General features: G+C 41.6%; 1 protein-coding gene across 1 annotated transcript in view; it reads left to right on the forward strand.

Moving 5' to 3' along the window:
* CERK (ceramide kinase) overlaps window positions 1-19,976 on the forward strand; it is a 39,641-nt gene that overhangs the window by 12,821 nt on the left and 6,844 nt on the right. The window contains exons 3-8 of the mRNA XM_026677655.2: window positions 1,479-1,601; window positions 2,399-2,524; window positions 5,661-5,724; window positions 12,916-13,061; window positions 16,400-16,474; window positions 18,106-18,258. Coding sequence (XP_026533440.2) covers window positions 1,479-1,601; window positions 2,399-2,524; window positions 5,661-5,724; window positions 12,916-13,061; window positions 16,400-16,474; window positions 18,106-18,258 — 687 coding nt within the window. The remainder of the gene's footprint in view (window positions 1-1,478; window positions 1,602-2,398; window positions 2,525-5,660; window positions 5,725-12,915; window positions 13,062-16,399; window positions 16,475-18,105; window positions 18,259-19,976) is intronic.

Below are 19,976 nucleotides of genomic sequence, written 5' to 3' on the forward strand. Positions count from 1 at the left end.
GTGTGACAAATGGTTTTCTTAAGCCGTGAAATATTCTTTTTTACACAAGACAAAAGTTACCTTTTTTACAGATTTAAAAGCACGGTCTCCTTGCTTTGTATAACATAATTTTAATTGGGAAACCTCAACCAATTTCTCTGATTCTTCCATATCACAAAAAGTTTCTCTAAATTAATGACTGGGGAAAAAAATGGAATCCCAAATAAATTTATGTCGTTTTGATATAATGTAATGATTGAGTATTGGATTTGAACCATAGGCACCAGGTTTAATCCCCACTTAATAACAGAGAGCTTGTCTGGATTCAGTCTATCTTTACGGGGTGTTATGGGAATAAAATGAGGGAGCCCCTCCACCTTGGAATTCTCAGAGAAACAAGCGGGTTAGATATATAATAAATCAGTCAACTCTCCATAGCCAACATATCCTGCTTTTCTTTTCTCTTCATCCATGCATAATATGCAGAAAACAAGACTGAATCGCTTGCTTATTCATTTAGCTGAAGGTAGTGTACTTCGTATGTCCTCATCTTATTTATTTTTTTCACAACAACAACCTTGCAAGATGGGACGGGGGAGGAATAAAGGACCAATGCAAAGTCACCCAGAGAAACATCTGTGGATGAAGGGGGATTACAACCTGGATCTCCCCAGTCTTAATCCAACACCTCAACCATAACCCTGGCCCTCAGTTATTTTCTCAGATAAGTTAGTAAAGTTGCTGTGGACTGTATACATTCCCCTAGAAACCTTAGAAATATAAATAACTCTCCAATAGTTTGTGCTGAAATGTGATTTTGAACAGAATGAAAAGGGGAAACTCTTTAATGCATGGGATGCATTGAACCTTATTTAACTTGTCTGATTCAGTTTAAATCACTCTTTTTCAATCTTGACAACTTTAAGGTATGTGGACTTCAGCTCCCAGAATTCCCTAACTGACATGTGGGCTAGGAAATTCTGGAAGTTGAAGTTTACACATCTAAAAAGTCATGAAGTTTGAAAAAAAACAAAAACCCACTAATTTAAACTTAAATCAAATTTCACGGCTCTCTCACGGCTTTGTTTAGTAAGACTACTTTTTGGTGAATAGCTCTAGCCACTCACAAATTCAGTAGGAATTGGGAGGACAGGAGGCAGAAAAGGAGCAGAATTCCGTGTCTTTTGCCCTAAGATGGGCAAATATTTTATACCAGTACAAATAAATTTAGTCCAACTAAGATTTCCTGACGATGGAAAAAGACACTATCTCAAAGATTGGCAAGGGATCACCTAATGATGAATTTCTTGCCCATCTGCCCAGAGTGGCAACCTTTTTCTTTTTCTCAGGATCTGTGGCCTTAAACAACTATTGGACATGAATTTCTTTCCAAATTCTTAAGCGTCGTGTAAATGCTACATGTTGTTATATTTGGAGAGCAACGTTGCTTGTACGGAATTGTGATTCTCTTTTTATTTGTGTATGTGTATCTTTTGCAGTGTATTACATAAAGAGGGCACGGCATCACCGCTGGCGGTGCAGCGAAGTGACTTTCTGGTGCATTGACGAACATCTGTGTAATCAGTGGATATGTACATTGAAAGAACTACTTGATTTACAGAGTATGTTGTCATTTCCTTTGGGTTCATTTTTTCTTTCAGGGCCTAACCAATTTCTGAGAAGGGGGAAAAAAATGAAGCCAGTAATGATGGGAGCTTTTAGCAATAGCACTTAGACTTATATATCGCTTCACAGTGCTTTACAGCCCTATGTAAGCGGATTACAGAGTCAGCATATTATCCCCAACAACCTGGGTCCTCATTTTACAGACCTTGGAAGGGTGGAAGCTTGAGTCAACCTTAAGCCAGTGAGACTCGAATTGCTGGCATTCAGCAGTGAGCAGAATAATGCTGCAATACCGCATTCTAACCACTGCGCCACCGCGGCTCCCTTACACTGTTATTGCCTACATTTTGAATAAGATGGGAAATTGCACGAGTGCAAGCAGATCCTTCTATTTCAACCAGCAGAAGGGCCTCCTTGTCTTTACACTAGCTAAGGTGTATTTAGTTGGAATATATGAAGACACCCCGATCAATTCTCCGGCTATTGACATCATGGAGAATACAGTTCTTAACAAGGTTTTATCTATTCTCTAGGCAGACTAATGAGCTTAAATAGCATTTGAATGCTGGAAGAAATGTCTTTAGAATGAGAAAACCTCAGTAATGGAACTCATTTATTGGCCAGCTGTCCCTCAGGAAATCTTTCAGTAATGACTGGGAAATCCTGAGTTGAAATGGACTTAGCTTTAGATTTCCTTTCCTGAGCAGAAAGAGAGATTTGTAGTTCAGCAACTTCTAGAGTAGCTAAAGGGCAAATAATCCCATGGCCCACTTTCTCTCTTTCATGTTGACAGCCTCCAGACCAAAGCGCTTGCTTGTATATATTAATCCACACAGTGGAAAATCACAAGGAATAAAAATATACGAACAAAAAGTGGCTCCGTTGTTTAGTCTGGCTTCCATCTCTACGGATGTTATAGGTGAGTTATTCGTTTGAGTTTACGGAATCCTCTAAATAACTGCCTTGAATTACAGCATTATAGTTTCCTCATAGAGCAGATTTCCCCAATTCGGTGCCCTCCAGAAATACTGAAGAAACATTTAAAGCACTTAGAATGCACTAAGTTTGAGAAAGTTACTTTTAGAAATAGTCTGGCAAGTGGTTTCTGGGGTTATTGAAACTCCAAGGTGCTTGTTTACATAAAGAGAATTCCAATCAAAGTTGTGTCACTAATCTGGAGACATATTACTAAAAATATCCCATCATCTAGGACTGTGATGGCAAATCTATGGCACACGTGCCAGAGGTGGCATGTAGAGCCCTCTCTGTGGGCACGTGCTCTGTCGCCAGCTGTTCTTCTGGTTTCTGGCATGCACACGCGTGCCAGCCAGCTGGTCTTTTGTGGGTGATAGAGCACCGGAAAAAGGCCAAAAAACAGGCCCCTTTTTGGGCTATTTTCAGGCCTTTTTCCAGGCCGTTTCCAGGAGAGGTGGTATTCAGCAGGTTCTGGCCAGTTCTGGAGAACCAGTAGCAGAAATGTTGACTAGTTCGGAGAACCGTCAACTATCATCTCTGACTGGAGATTTTACAGTATCCTTCCCCTGCCACGCCTACCAAACCACGCCCACAGAACCGGCAGTAAAAAAATTGAATCCCACCACTGGTTTCCAAGCTGTTTTTTGGGCCAAAAAACAGCCTGAAAATGGCCCTGAAAACAGCCACAAAGCAGCTGGAAAACAGCCAAAAATGACCCTGAAAAATAGCCTGAAAACAGCCCCCCAAAATGGCCAAAAAAACAGACATGCACGCACCGGCCAGCTGGCCTTCGGGTTTCCAGTGCTCAGCACGCGCATGTGCATGCTCACACGTTCCAGTTGGGCCCTCGGTGCTGAAAAGGTTCGCCATCGCTGATCTAGGAGGCTCATGCAGTGCCCTGATACACACAGGCAGTTTTCAAGATACCGCAGACCATTTGAGAAGCAATATTGCTAAGTAGAAATTTAGCATCTTCTCTTGCTGAGCCACTTTTCATTAAACCCCAATGACTATTATATTGCTGAGAAAAGATTCTAAATGATTAAGCAAAAGCAGGATGCTAAGTGATTAAGCAGGATGCTAAGTACCTCCCACAAATTATCTATCAATATAAAATAACTATTTTTTTTTTCTGAATGCCTGTTTGTTTAAGATTCTGCTCCTTACTGGCTAAACGAAAGCTGCATTTTCATTCCAGAGGTTTTGATTTATTCTTTTTAAAGAACTTGATTGCCACTTAGCTGTTGATTTTTTTAGTGCTTTCTTTTATACAACTGCTTCATGCTAGCTTTGTTATATTACTGTAATAGCTCATTTTCTCCCTCTGAAACAACGGATGTGCCCCAAGAAATTGCATTTGCCAAGTTGACTACTACAGAGCAGATTGTTTTCTACAGCTCACTTATTGGACAGGTTAATGTTGGGTCAACATGGTTTATCTACCATGGGGCGTGTCAAATTTTTCAACTTTCAATTTCCAAACATTAGGGGTGCTCAAAAGTTGTGACATGCCTTGGGGATTGTAAAGATATTTTAGTTACTTTAATGTCATTTAGATGTGATTGGTAAGTAACTACATAAATATCATAACGTTTTAATATTTTGTTTGGTTCATGCTGGTGGAGATGCCTCCACTCCATTATTTTATTTGATAAATGTATATCTCTTCTTATATTTCTTCATATTACCTGCACAAAAACAAATCTAGAAAGTAACTTGAGCTGAGGAAATGTAACCAGTATTAGGCAAATTGTGAATTTCCAGTGCTGTGGATAGGTTTGAACCCATTCTAGTCCCAAATCTTCACTTCTAAAACAGATTTGACTAACCACTGTAAGACTGGACCAGAGGTAAACGAGCTGTTATTTATCCAATATCATATATTTGAATGGGCAGTTACTATTTCAATAATCTATTTCATAGATTTAGGTAATAAAATAAAATTTGCTGGCTGTGATGACTTGGGGTGTGGCATGAAGGCAACACAGTCAGATAAGCAGTAAGAGTCCCTTTATTATCTCCAACTTTGCCCCCAATGTCCAGGTTACCCTCTGGCTGGAGAAAAACTCTCCCAGGAGCAGCCTTTGACTGCAGAAAATTAAGTCCAAAACATGAGCAACACAAACTGTAACTTAAAGTCCAAACAAGCCAAACTGAAGTAATTAATTTGGCAGGGCAGGAGCAAGAATTTCAAACTTGAAGGCACGGCAAAACTCACACAATTGGGAAGACGCCAGGAACACAGATAAGCCACAACAACACAGGATAAAGTCACGTTTGCTCCCAGCAGCCTGCCACACCCAGCCTGCCTTTCTTATCAACTGTATTCCCAGCTGTGGCTGATGAAGGGAATCAGGGCCGTCTCCTCCCTCATAAGCCACGCAACCCACGTTGCTCTCTTCTACGTTCTTCCCTGCATGCCCTAGGATGAAGAGGGGGTGGGCCTGGGTCTTCCTCTGAACTCCCTCTCCCTTGTTCTATCTCTCCTCTGCTCTGCCCAGTCGGACTTTGCCCTTCCCCAGCCTCCTCCACAGCCAACAGAGCCGCACTCCCACTCCCTGTCGGCTTCCTCCTCAGATTCAGAGTCCAACAAGGGCATGACACTGGGTGTCTTCATCCATTTTAGCTGAACAAAACTCCAGTTTTGAGAGATGTCTTGAAGATCTCACCCCCTTCAGAAATGAACTGCCATGGTAGACACAGGCATTTACAAAAGGAGAAACTGGTGATGATAAAAGAAACGTTGCCAAAGAAAATAAACATGCATCCTCACAAGTTTTATTTTCAAATTACAAGAATCTTTTAGAAAGTACAAAGTCAAATGAAGCAGGGGCTTCAGCCATAAATTTATCAGGCTTGGGTTTCTCAGTGCCTTTGGCAGAGGAGCATTTTCCATTAGCCAGGGGAAGGGGGTGGAAATGAACCTCAACCAAAACCGTTCTAAGTGATCGTCAATATTAGTTATATATTTTCAACTAATATACTGGCACAAAAATTGTTTCCTGAGTGTAGCTGATTTTATCCATGTCCTTGTAAAAATATGTCTTAAACTACCGGTCCCTTTTTTTCCCCTCATGTAGTCACCGAACATGCCAATCATGCTAAGGATAACTTACTTGAAATTCATCTAGAGAAATACGATGGGTAAGTTCTCTTTTTTCTCACATTTTTTTCCCCTTTGGCTTTGAAGAATCGTACAGGTGGTGTATTTGTTATTTGTTACTCGGGGATGAACTGGAAGCTTCTGGACGGGGGAAGGGGTATGTGTGTGTGGGAGTGTGTCAAAAAAAAGTAAAGATGGTGGCTACAACCATATGATTGATGCCTCCTCCTTTTTTTTATAACATGCAAGGACTTTGATCATGCAGTTATGATTGCCTTTTTGACTTCTTTGACTCCTCCCCCCTTCCCAGGATGCTCCCAGATGAACCATTTTGTAAGTCATTTCTTGTTTTCGATTTCCAGACTGCTTTTCTTCGGTGTCTCTGTTTCTGAATTTATCTGTTTTTCCAAGCTTATGTTTAGCCTACCTTCCCTGTCCACATTCATAAACATAAGCCAAAAGAACCGGCTTTGCTTTATCTGCTCAGTGTTAATGCTACATTTCATGTGCTGTAGAATGGAGCTGGGGTTTGTACCCTGCTGAAAGCTGTGGGGCATGTAAGTGGGGTTCACATGTGTCTAATCATTATCTTCAAAGGATACAGGGGTGCCGAGCACCTTTCCAGGTTGTTAAAATGTAAAGGCAAAAACCTGTCAGGCAGGGTCATGTAAATGAAATAAAAAACAATGTTAGGAAAGTTAAGGACACGTTGACAAATTCTGAAGCAGATGCACCTGCTTGTACCCATATATGTACATGTGGCATGCACATACATATACACGCACACACACACACACACACACACACACACACACACACACACACACACAAATATAAAATAAAGCCAAGCCTCTTTCAAATAAAGCCAAGCCTCTTCGAAACTCCAAACCTCAAACCAAATGTGGCAATATATACATCTCATAAATAAATACATATTGAGCTGGACTTTCAACAGCCACTTACATGTTGTTTGCATTTACACAAATGCCTAGCCTTTTCTGGGATAGTATCTCGAATTTGCGGTCTAGCTCTACGATTTGGCCTTGCCAAAGAAAACTCCTTGGATGTGTTCTCACAGACATCTGGCCTGAAGCGTATTATTATTATTTGGAATGTTATCTGAAAGGCAAACGGGGGAAGTTGAAAACAAGTCAGTTCCCGAAGAAAAGTAATACGTACAGGGCAGGGGTGGGATTCAGCCGGTTCGGACCGGTTCAGACAAACCGGTAGTTCCGGTGATCAGTTGGCCCCGCCCATCCACCCCTGCCCTAGTCTGTCCTATATTTCTGTGTTTTGCAGCGTAGCTGATTCGCACAGCACGGGCGGATTGCCACGCGAATCAGCTGTTTTACTCACCGGGGCTGCAGAAGAAGATAAGTTTTAGAGCTGAAAATAGGCGGTTTTCCAACCCTGCGTGTGCGCGTGTGATGTATGCGCATGCAAAGTGCATGCTCATCGAATCGGTTGTTACACCAGTTGAATCCCACAACCCTGCGCATGCGCGTGTGATTTTTGCGCATGCAAAGTGCGTGCTCATCGAATCGGTTGTTACACCAGTTGAATCCCACAAGGCAAGAGCAGACTTTGAATCCCATTATTTTATGTGTTTCCATGAGAAACAACATTTATAATTCATATCAGACAGACAGCTAGCTGATGCTTAGAATCAGGCACATAGACAGAAGATACAAATTTGCACTAGAGAAAACCGTGCAGCACAAGCCTACATGACATATCCAAACTAACCCATCAACTTGTTAACTCACATCGTGTACATATTAACAAGCAAAATGCATAAGCTGCTTCTGATTCCAGAACATTTCCCGCTGCCCCGACCCAACCCCTCTATATTTTATTCCATGCAGTTTAGTTTGAAAGTAGTTCTTCACAATATTTATTTCTAAGACTGGCTACTAGGCCTGTATGAGGGCCAAAGCATTCTTGGTGAGAAAAGAAGGAAGCCAATTGTGATGACTCAAAGTGTAACACAAACGTAACAAAATCCAAAACGTAAATAAATGTCCTTTATTGCCTCCAACTTGGCCCCACTGTTCAATAATACTCAGTTGGAGATAAAGCGTACTCAAAAATAGTCTTCAAAAGAAAGCAATGCAGTCCGAATTTAATGTGCAGATAGAGGTGAAATAAAAAACCAAACAAACTACAATGACGAAATGTCCACAACGGAACAGGAGAAATATTTACCAAATTCAAGGAGATAACAAGGCATAGTCTGTTCGAAGGATGTCAACCAAGATAACCTCAAACCAAAATAAAACATGCTTGCTTCTGGCAACCTGTGTTCTAACTGTCTCTCTTACATACTCGTCTCCCCAGCTGTAACCAATGAGGAGGATCATGGCCGCTTCCTCTCTCGCAAGCCAAGTTGTTGCCTTCTCTGTTCCTCCCTGCGTATCCTAGGATGCAGAGGGGATGGGCCTGGTTCTTCCTCTGACTGCCCAGCCGGCCTCAGCCCTTCTCCAGCCTCCTCCACAACCTCCGGAGCCACACCTCCATTCCCTGTTGGCTGTTCCTCCTCTCCCTGAGAGTCAGCATGACACCAATGCACCACCCCAAGTGGCTGGCAATTGATCAGCATATAGATTTATTATTATTTTAGTTTGTCATACGGCCAGATGTTCAGACTGGATTTAGCATTTTTTAACCGCTGCAAGTCCTTCTCAAGTACTTGGGGTAGGCAGATGTGGATGTTTGATATCATTAAAGATTATTGTTGCAGGATATAAACGTTTCCAAGTAAAGCTGCCAAATTTCCAACTGGGAAATGTATATTTATATTTTTTTTACAGAGGCAAAAATGTAGCACTGATAGAAAAGCAAGATTTTCTTCCAGCCGAACACAACCTGCATAGCTTTCTGTCTTTTGTCGCAATAGCTATTGGAGAACTAAACAGTCTGCAATGAAATCATCCATTAGTTTTTGTTTGAAGGAGAGCAGTATGTGCTAACCTCATACAGTTTCGGCTCAATCTGTCAGCAGCATAGCATTTCCTTTAGCAGTTTTGCAAATAACAACTGCTCCACCTTTGGGTGTTTTGCTTTATTTTCTAATTGATGAAAATGTTCTTTGCCTGCCAAGCATATATCCTTATCATTATTATTTTTATTTTTATTTAAAAAAAGAAGCTTTGAAGATATTTTATGCTATAAGACAATTTTAATAATTTCCATTTACCTCTGGCAAGGTCAAGGCTTTGCCCCAATTGGATTAAAACAGCAGAGCCCATGCGTTGCTTTCACAGACAAATACAGAACAAATTCCATAATGAATCACCTTAAGTCATTAAATAGGCCAACAGGATTTGCTTGTTAAAAAATAATGACACTGGCACATAAACACCTGTGCTATGGCCAAAGATTATATTTACTCCTGTGCAAGTCTCCTCTGAGTGAATGGGAGAGCTCTTCTCATTTATTCCAGTGCATTTTGCACAGCCAAGCGTCAAACAAGATTGTGCTGTGTTTAAAAAACAAGTTCCCGTCCTTTACTCCATGTATTCACCTGAACAAAAGATGACTCAGGAAAGCAAATACAGTTTCCCATAGATTCATGGCACAGCCCCACTTTTCACTGAAGCTCACTGACAAAATACGTTTGGCTTTCCACGGAGCAGTATTATTCCCATGAGTCCAAATTAAGGGATATACCCAGTGCTAGCAAATCACTGGAAACGGTGTTTTTTTTTTTTTAATTACCACTAAAGTGAGAGTCATTAAGGAGCGGTAGCATGAGGGAAAAGCCTGATAGATCTTGGGAATATAGAAGAGAGAGCAAGATAGTTCAGGGAGGAAACAGATTTATTACGGAAGGGAATATTGAGTTCAAGGAGGGGGAAACACATGAAGGAGAGAGTAACTCCCCCTTAATTATATACGTGTGTGTGTGCATGTTGAGTCGGTTTTGACTCCTGGCAACTGCCTGGACAGGTTTTCCAAAGGTTTTTGGAAGTGGTTTGCCATTGCCTTCTACTTAAGGCTGAAGGAGAGGAATTGGCCCCACAGCCACCACATACCAAGCTGGCTGTTAAGTTCTCTTGGTGTAAGTTATGTGAGAGAATTACTTTGGCAATTGTTGCAAAATACATACTGCTACTACTTCAAAAGCACCGTGGTGAAAGAATTAACCGGTGACATCACTGTTGGCCAGGAAACGCCCATTCCGGGGCTCTTTTCATGTCCCTCTTAATGAGCCCACTGAAATGGTACCTAATTATCTACTCGCATTTGCATGCTTTCGAACTGCTAGGTGAGCAGGTTGGAGTGAATGACAGGAGCTTGCCCTCACATACAGCAGCCCTTGGGCTTTGAACACAGGCTTCCAAAGTGTCAACCCAGCATCCTATTAGTCAGTACCTTCCTTTTTCTACAAAACATTACCCTATCAGAAGTAAACATTTTTCATTAAATCCAAGTGATTCTGAGTTGGCCAGTGTTGTAGGGCTCCACAAACAGTTCAGATATTGGTCTAAAAGCAGGAAGATCCGGATCGGAATGGGACAACTCTCCCCAGATGTCTTTCCCTGGGCATGTCGCCGCAAGACAATTCAACATGGGATAACTGAAGACAAGTGAAATGCAGTGGGCGCCATCTTGCTTTTGGTTTGAACCTTCTCAAGATAGAAGCCCTTGAGGCTGGGATGAGCCAGAGCATGGAGTTCCAGTGGCCCATCGGCCAAGTTGTGAAGCAAGTGCAGCACAGTGGGTAGTCCCTGCGTGGATCCAGGCCAAGGGCGCAGTGCGTCTATGAGAGGAGACCTGCTTCCGTTGTTTTTTCCTGGAGCGTCCGCTGTGAGAGCCAGCTGCTCTGCTGACATTGAGGTACTGGTCCTGTATCACGGGAGATCCCGCGTCCTGGATCCACACAGGGACTGCCAGGTGTTCAGCGCTTGCTCCATGCCTTGATCAATGGGCTGCTGGTATTCCACATTTTGGCTCAGCCTAGCCTCAAGGATTTCAAACTTGAGAAGGTTCAAACCTAAAGCAAGACAAGGCCCACTATAGTCCACGTGTCCCTCTCTTGGGTTATCCCATGTTGAATTGTTCTGTGATATGTTGACCAGGGTAAGTCAGTTGTGGCAAGATAGCCAAGGAAAATTGTCAGATACCAATCTTCCCTCAGCCGTGGAAGCTTATTGGATGAGTTTTGAGCTCCCCACCCAGAAAGCTGCCCAGACTTGTTAAGAATTGGGTGGCATATAACTTCAATTTATTATTATTACTTCACAGCAGAGCTGGTATTCAGCAGGTTATGACCAGTTCTGGAGAACTGGCAGTGGAAACTTTGAGTAGTTCAGAGAACCAGCAAATACCACCTCTGAGTCGAGATTGTACAGTATCCTTCCCCTGCCACACGCACCAAGCCATGCAGAACCGGTAGTAAAAAAAATTGAATTCCCACCACTGCTTCACAGGGGTTGTTATTCTTGTTATTATGGGAAAAGGTAGGAGGGTGGAATGCTATATACGGCATCTTGTACTGATTGAAAGGCAGATGTCAATCTAATTAATACATAATGAATCAACTTTATTTATTTTTAGTTACAGGTAGATCTCAGTTAACAATTGCCCTGTTTAGCGATCATCCAAAGTCACAGTGGTACTGTAAAAGTAGCTTCATGACTGGCCCTCACATGACTGTCGCAGCATCCCACGTTCACGGGATTGCCACTTGCACACTTCACAGCTAGCATCCAAAAAGTAGAGTTAATGGGAAAGCCAACAGTAAACTCACAAGTCAAAGTTACATGAAGTTGCCCTTGGTGACCGTGGATGATTCACTTAACTAGCACAGGAGAAATGAGGTGGTTAAGTCCATTGCACCCATGTGAAATCTCACTTAATGACCACGTCACTTAGTGATGAAGCTGCCAGTCCCAATTGCACTTGTTAAATGAGGACTACCTGTATTTGTTTATTTTGCATTACTTATATTTTGGTACCTCACAGGACTTCCATAGCAACTCAACAATCACAAAATCAACAGCAAGCAAAATGAATTTTGTGTGATCTGGTGCCTTTCAACTGTATTGACCTTTAATTCTTACCATCCTCCAGTTGGTTGGGCAACTGTTGTCTAATCTGTCCAATATATCAGTATTAGGTAATCTGCTGTCTTGAGAAACTTTGGACTGTATAATTAATAATTCCAAATAATTATAAAAATTACTTACAATTCCTAGTCCTAAGGAAGTTACAATTAAAACATTTGGAGAGCACATTCCAGTCATACATTATAATAAACCAAGCACCAGAATTTAAGAGCCATGACAGCTACTCAAACCAACTGTAACACCAAGAAGCATGTCACTGAATGCCAGTGGGATGCATGCCTTGAATCTATTGATGCTGGTGATCCCAATTCACAAATAAGTCCCCAAACTGAACACTTTTCAAATATTCTTATATACACTTATCATACCATTACATTTCTCAGTGGGCCTCCATTCATGGAATCAACATAATCCTTAAAGTATCCATATATGAGTGGATGATTCTAATCATACTACTGTCACAGCAGAATCTGTCCATGTGAGATGACCCCTTGGGGAGGACATCTTGTAAGTATCCTTGCCAAGGAGAAGAAGCTTTTCCACGGGTAGGCATATCCAGCTGGGGTAGCAATTGACATATGATCCAGCCATGGGAAAATTGGGGTCTAGTCACAATATCCAATCATAAAAGGCACAAAGTATCAAATATATGGATAAGATCTGCCCAAAGAACAAGGCTTCCATATTGCCCATGGGAATAGACAGTTGACATGATTTCCCATCTGCATGTATATCTTGAGTAGCTTTTGTTATTACAGACAAACCATAGAGTTGGAGAGAAGAGCAATAGGCTCTAGTGATTATGAAAGAGAAGTATTTATGAATGATAAGAATCTGGATGAAATTTACCATTGTTAGAACAATACCCCCTTTTCCATAGCGAGATGTTAATGCCGGAGCAGGAGAAGCAAGAAATTATCACTTTTAAATATCCAAAATCATAATAAAAATGAGTCTGTCACAGCCCAATTAACTAAATTATTTTAAATATGCATTAAATAATTGTTTCAAGTGAGAATATCATTTCCCCATGAGGAGGGGACTAAATAGTGAAGCATAAAGATAACGTTGAATAAAACTGCATTGTTTTCACATTGACTCCTTTGACACATTTATGTATTGACTGTCAGTGTGAGTTTTAATTTGTGTGTTTTCCGGCAGTGTTGTTTGTGTTGGTGGGGACGGAATGTTCAGTGAAGTGATACATGGTCTAATTGGAAGATCTCAGAAGGATTCGGGCATAGATCAAAATAATCCCAAAGCACAATTAGTCCAGTGCTGTCTCAGGATTGGCATAATTCCTGCTGGTAAGAACTGCAACATGGTGAATGTCTACCATACATTGTTATCATGTATTTACCACCTTGGACCAAAATGAAAAAATAATATTATATACGTGGGACAGCATAAGGGTTAGCTAGGAGTCTCAACAAATACTGGATCTTGCCTAGAACTATGGGATTAGTTTAGATTGCCTAATATTTATTGAAACCTGTCAACATATGCATTTGTTGAAGGTACAATTGGGACATGAACATGAATGGAAAGGCAATGTTCTCCTCGGCTTCTATAACTTCAACCCAAGCTTATTGATTGGATGAATCCGATGAGAAACAGTAGAGCCCAGGGCCTTTTTCTAGAGATTCAGTCAATGTATCCGAGTCTGTAAAGAGTTGTAAATTTTGTGTCCCAATCAGTTTTCAAAGGATGTCAAGGAATGGGTATCATCAAACCTTCAAAGAACCCCAGACTCTTTATAGCCATGCTCATTCCCTTGTTTTGGAGGGGCCACTTGAAATCCAGAAGGGCAGACAAAATTCTCTTTTTCTAAAGACATAAAAAGTACATTCTGTATCACAGTTCTCATTTATTGTAGAACTCACATGAGACCTTGGCCACTGGTAATATATCCAAACTATGCTAATTAGCAGTACAGTATAGTATAAAAAGGTCTAAGAAAGAAAAGCACACAATACTTGTGATGGCGAACCTTTTTGTTGTGGTGTGACAGAAGCGCGCGCGTGAGTGATAGCACGTGCATGCGCGTGCCGGCACCCACAATGCAATCCGCCCCGTCGCCCTGCACAGGCACGTGCAACAATCCCCCCTTACCTGCACTGTGAGCATGTGTGAGCCTCCCAGCTGATTTTTGGCCCGTTTGAGGCCGTTTTCACCCTCCTGGGGGCTCGAGGGAAGCCTCTGCAGCCTTTGGAAGCCAAAACGGGCCCCTTTTTCGGCTTCCAAAGGCTGCGGAGGCTTCCCTCGAGCCCCAGGGAGGGCAAAAACGGCCTCAAACGGGCCCCCGGGGCCTTCCGGAGGTTGAAAAAGGGCACTTACGGTATTTCCGGAAGGTTTGTTTTTCAGCCTCCCGAGGCTGCAGAGGCTTCCTTTGAGCCTCCGGGAGGGTGAAAACGGCCTCAAACGGGCCAAAAATCAGCTGGGAGGCACATGCATGTGCAGTGCAGGTAAGTTTGGCTGGGGCTTGCATGCCCGCCCAAATGGCTCTGCGTGCCACCTGTGGCACATATGCCATAGGTTCGCCATCACGGGTATAGAGTATTCATTCTAAATTGGCATTCTAAGCTTTTGCTTTAGTTACATTCAACTTAGAGAACTAAAAGCATTGTTAATATATAACTGAAAGAATTATGCTTATCCTTTGACTAACTCGGGTTTTTACTGTTCATTCCTCCAATGCAAACCATTGGCAGGTCAGTCTGAGAAATCAATTTACAAGCGTATATTTATTTAGTCAGTAACCTTATTCCTATTCGCCCATATCCTAAACCTCTTTGCATAGCGGGCACAGAATTGCTCAGTTACTCATAGATGGGGTCAACAGGAAATTCCTAGGGCAATTCACAACAAAATGAAACTTTATGATAAAAACAAATTAAAAGACCACAATATAGAGAGGAATCAGCAGGAAGAAATACATATCCATCTCAATTTTAAACTATTTAAGGAGGTTTAAAAAGCTAAGAAACTCTGATTCTTTAGCATAAATTCTATCTGCACATTCTTTCATAATTAGAGCATTCCCAATTTACCATTGCCATCTGCTGCACTGCAGACTGTATTATGAAGACTTGTCATTATTGTGTGTGAAGGCACAGGTGAAGGAAAAAACTTTTTAATTTTGAAGAACTTTAAATCTTGAAAAGAGCATTTGCATGGAAGGGGAAAGCAAACCAGGCCTAATGCTAGGGCAGTCTATCTGGGCTGCAAAAATCCCACTCATCCTTGCCAACAAAGAATGTTTTGTATCTTTGGTGCCAATTAGCCATCGGCTGAATTTTTGAAGCCAAAGATGGTATGCCATCCCAGCACTTTCTTGAGTTAATGGTAGTTTCTACATCATTTTCAAGTTTATTTTTTTAATCTCTGGCTGCTCTTATTTTACAATTGAGCACTAGATACCAATGTGGTTACCAGAATATACTTTTCTAAAGGATTGGAAGAAAGGCGCTTTTTCCAGAAAATTGATTTCCCCTGCTCTTTATTTTCAGCCTGAAAATATACCTCTGTTGCTCAGAGACCATTGTGAATTATAGTTTCTGTTAGAAGGGGGTAAGTGTTCGAGTCAACAGTCAATACAATTAAACCTGTGCTTTCTGATGGGCTGACAGCCTGTGCTGTGGATGTGTTCCACTGACTTCTGCCTTGATGTTAATTCTCTTGCAGAGGATCTATTGGCAGTCATTATTGTGTAAAAGGTAACCAAAAGTATAGTTGGCTCAGTTTAACTATGCTTCGTCTAACTTTTTACTTTTTTAACACCTTTATTATTTATGGGCGCGGTGGCTCAGTGGCTAAGACGCTCAGCTTGTCGATCAGAAAGGTCGGCGGTTCGAATCCCTACCCCCGCTTAATGGAGTGAGCTCCCGTTACTTGTCCCAGCTTCTGCCAACCCTAGCAGTTCGAAAGCATGTAAAAATGCAAGTAGAAAAATAGGGACCACTTTGGTGGGAAGGTAACAGCGTTCCCTGCGCCTTCAGTGTTTAGTCATGCCGGCCACATGACCGTGGAGACGTCTTCGGATAGCGCTGGCTCTTCGGCTTTGTAACGGAGATGAGCACCGCCTCCTAGAGCCAGAAACAACTAGCACATATATGTGAGGAGAACCTTTCCCTTTCCCTTATTATTTATATTTTTATTTGTCTATTTGACAAAACAACTTTTTGTTTAAAGTACACATGAAGTATAGTTATTTTTCTCCAGTCTTGGCAGAGGGTTCCAGTTTGTTAGTGTTCCCAGTTAAACCATACAGGAAACACAGCCAGAAGAGCTAGTTCTACTTCATTGTAAAACTATGTTAGCAGAATCTTGGAAGTCTGAAAGTACAAATCTCCTACCATCTCCTTAACATCCTGAGAAGCTGGGTAGGGTCCCTTCTGAGCCTCTTTCTCTGCTCATTATGCAGCTGAGGACTATGCCATGTCTTAGATGACCATTCCCTTTGTAGCATTTCTTGTGCCACCTCCCAAGGTCTCTAGTGGCATAATACGGTAGATCCAGAAGCCACATAACTGACCAAACAACTGAAATCTGTGGCTCTGTTTGGTAACTTAATCCTCAGTTAAGATGATTTTGTCCTCATAATGTTTTTGAATTGCAAACAACGTAAAGTTCGCTTACTTTCCAGGTTCGACCGATTGCATATGCTATGCAACAGTTGGCATCAATGATCCAGTAACATCTGCATTACATATCATTGTGGGTAAGCATTGGTTTGCTTTAAGGCTCATTGACACAATTTTAAACACTCTAGGAAGTTTTATGGTGTCATTACTATTTTTGGCAAATGAAAAAAATCAAATGCAAAACCAGAATATAGTTGTTGACCATTAAGACGTCATTAACGCCAGCTGAGGATTTTGCAAAAGCCTTGCTATTCCACTAAAATTTATGATAGAGTGTGGCATAGAAGATATGGCAGTTGGATATGATCATGAAAGCATTCTGCTGGCAGAAAGTTATACTGAGGAATCACTTCACTTTATCACTCAAAAGTGCAGCTGATAGACATCACAATGTTAGCATCATCTGTTCTATGGAAGCACCAGTGTTATACATAGCTCATTGAGGTTATTTTTTACCCTTGCATGTGAGCAACTTCTAGCTGATTCATAGTTGTACACAACTATCACTACTGCACAATCACTATTCCAGGGATCCTAGTTTTCCAGGATATATTTTCAGACTATGTGTATTTTCCTCCTTCATTCCATGTTAATCATAAGCAGGACAGAATGATCATTATCCTAGTATAGGAGCATCGTAATGCTCCTCACTAGAACTAGAACGTAGAGTAACAGGACTGGAAGGAACCTTGGAGGTCTTCTAATACACACACGCACACACACACCACTCAAGTAGGAGACCCAATACCATTCCAGACAAATGGTTGTCCAATCTCTTCTTGAAAACCTCAGTCATGGAATACACCCAACTTTTGGAAACAAGCCATTCCATTGATTAATTGTTCTCACTGTCATGAAGTTTCTCCTTAATTTGACCTTAGATTTCTCTTTGATAATTTCCCATCCATTACTGGGTGTTTTGGAGAATAAGTTGACCCCACTTCTCTGTGACAGTCTTTCAAGTACTGGAAGACTGTTGTGTCAACCTTAGTTCTTCTCTTGGCTAGACTAGACATACATACCTAGTTCCCACAACTGTTCATCATAGGGTTTATCCTCCATACCCCATATCCTCTTTGTTACTCTTCTCTGCACTCTTTCTAAAATCTCAGCACCCTTTTTGTATCACGATGACCATAATTTCAAGTGTGCAATATAAAGCAGTATGATTATTTTACATGGCCTTGATACTATCCCTTTGTTGATACAGCCTAGGATTGCATTGGCTTTTTTGGCAGCTGCAGCACACAACTGAACTCATACTTAAGTGCTTGTCCAATAAGAGACCCAGATCCCTCACCCAGGCACTACTGTTGAACCAGATACCACCTCTTTTAAACCTGTGCATTTGGGTTTTCTTGAATGAGTGAAACTATGGGTAAATGAGTAAAACTAGAATGAATTGCTTTGCGTATAGCATCACAAGAGTCATAATAGCAAACACTTAGCTTTTTAACTAAGTAATTATTCATTAACACATTTTCAGTATTTGAATTAGAGATCTTCCATCTTAACTATTCTATCAGGCACTGCACAACCTTTTATAGATATAAAGAGAATGGGAATTTATTTTGCAATCTTATTTTAAAAAATAAGACAATTTTTAATATTTTACAATGTTTTATAAATGAATAAATTTTATATGTTTCGATATAAGTCAGTTTTACGGTGAGTAATGAAAGAGTAATGAAATATCTCTTGTTAATAGGAGATAATCAACCTCTGGACGTTTGTTCAGTACATCGCAATAATACATTTCTGAAATATTGTGTATCATTACTGGGATATGGTTTTTATGGAGATGTATTAAAAGACAGTGAACAGAAACGCTGGATGGGCCCTGCCAGATATGACTTCTCAGGTAACATCTTGTATATCTTCTGCATCCATCCTTTATGTCAAGCAGCCAACAGATTTACCCTCCCCTGCCATTTTTTAAAATCTCTTCTGTTAAAATTGCAATACATTTAATCACTGTTCTAGTATTATCTTGTGGTTAATGATTTGGATAGAACTGTAGAGACCTTGGTATAAGCCCTCTTGTACCTCTTGATTCTAGAGAATCATTAGTTGACAATGAATAAGCCACTTTCTTAACATAGCAATAACAATAGCATTTAGACTTATACAGTATACTGCCCCATAGTGCTTTACAGCACTCCCAAGGCAGTTTACTATGTCAGCATATTGCCCTCAACAATTCTGGATCCTCATGTTACCAACCTTGGAAGGATAGAAGGCTGAGTCAACCTTGAGCCGGTCAGTAGCGAATTCCTGGCAGTGGGCAGAGTTAGTCTACAATACTGCATTCTAACCACTGCGCTATCTTGGTTCCTTCATAACTTACTTCTTCCCTTCTGTTGATAATCTATCTCCCCCTGTGATCCTGTTGTGGAGAAAAATGAAGGAAATTCATCATGTATACCACCTTGGAGGAAAAAATGAGACGTAAATCTAATCTTTTTTTGAACTTTTCTTTATTCCACTTTGAGCTCTGAGTAGTAATCCTAGCACAATACCTCCCCCCACAAACAACCTGGTGAGATATGATGAGCCAAGTTTCCCTAATGGAGGGTTAACTTGAGCCTGGATTTAGGTTTAAAAATTTTCTGCCCTAAACACAGCCATTTGTGACTTAAGCAGTGAATGTCAGTTTGATGCTGATCATCCATAGCTCTAGTCTACACAATGCTAGTTTTGTTTTTAGCTTACCATATTTTGTGAATCAAGCCATAGTTTAATTCTTAGAGTGATGCCTGCACTCAACAATATAGTTCAGCAAATCATAACTTGATGTGTTCCTACGATTGGTAACTGGGTGATCAGGTTTCTCCTCTGTCGCGCTTGATATCTGTCCTGTATCTGAGCAATCAGGGTGTGGAAGACATGACAGGCATTGCTTTCCGAATCGTTGAGCCTCCAAGAAAATTCTACAGGGCACATTTAGGTGACACATAAAGGAGATTTACTAAGAGAAAAAAAAGTGCTAGGTATGGCTCTAGAGCAGGGGTGTCAAATTCAAGGCCCGTGGGCTGGATCTGGCCCACAGGGTGTTTAGATCCGGCCCATGGGACCGCCCTGGAAACAATGAAGGACAGGCCTGTGGTGCCTCTGCCAGTGAAAACAGCTTTGGAAGGCCCGTGCCCCCCCCCCCAAGTTGTGTTTTCACTGGCAGAGGGTTACAGGAGGCCGTTGCAGCCAAAAACGGAGCTTGGGAGCCCGTTTTCACTGGTAGAGTGCCCAGACTGCCACAGGCGCCCCTGACATGAGTGCCGTTGAGTTGGCCACACTCATCCTGGCCATGCCCGCCCCAGCCCCCCGGAGGTCAAACACAACTCTGATGCGGCCCCTCAATGAAATTGGGTTTGACACCCCTGCTGTAGAGAATTACTCTCCAGGGAAAAAGAGTCCAGTGGACAACCACACTAAGGCTGAGTGCAGAGGTGGGGGTTTAACTCCCAAACAGTGGCCTTTATTTAAGGAGAACATGTAGACCAGGGGTCCCCAATCACCGGTCCGCGGACCGGGACCGGTCCGTGGAACAAGTCCTACCGGGCTGCTGAGTTTGCTGGGCGCCGC

The sequence above is a fragment of the Notechis scutatus genome, chromosome 6 (assembly GCF_049901735.1).
Source record: "Notechis scutatus isolate UNSWTSFEM ecotype Mainland chromosome 6, rNotScu1.2, whole genome shotgun sequence".
NCBI classification, from domain to species: Eukaryota; Metazoa; Chordata; class Lepidosauria; order Squamata; family Elapidae; genus Notechis; species Notechis scutatus.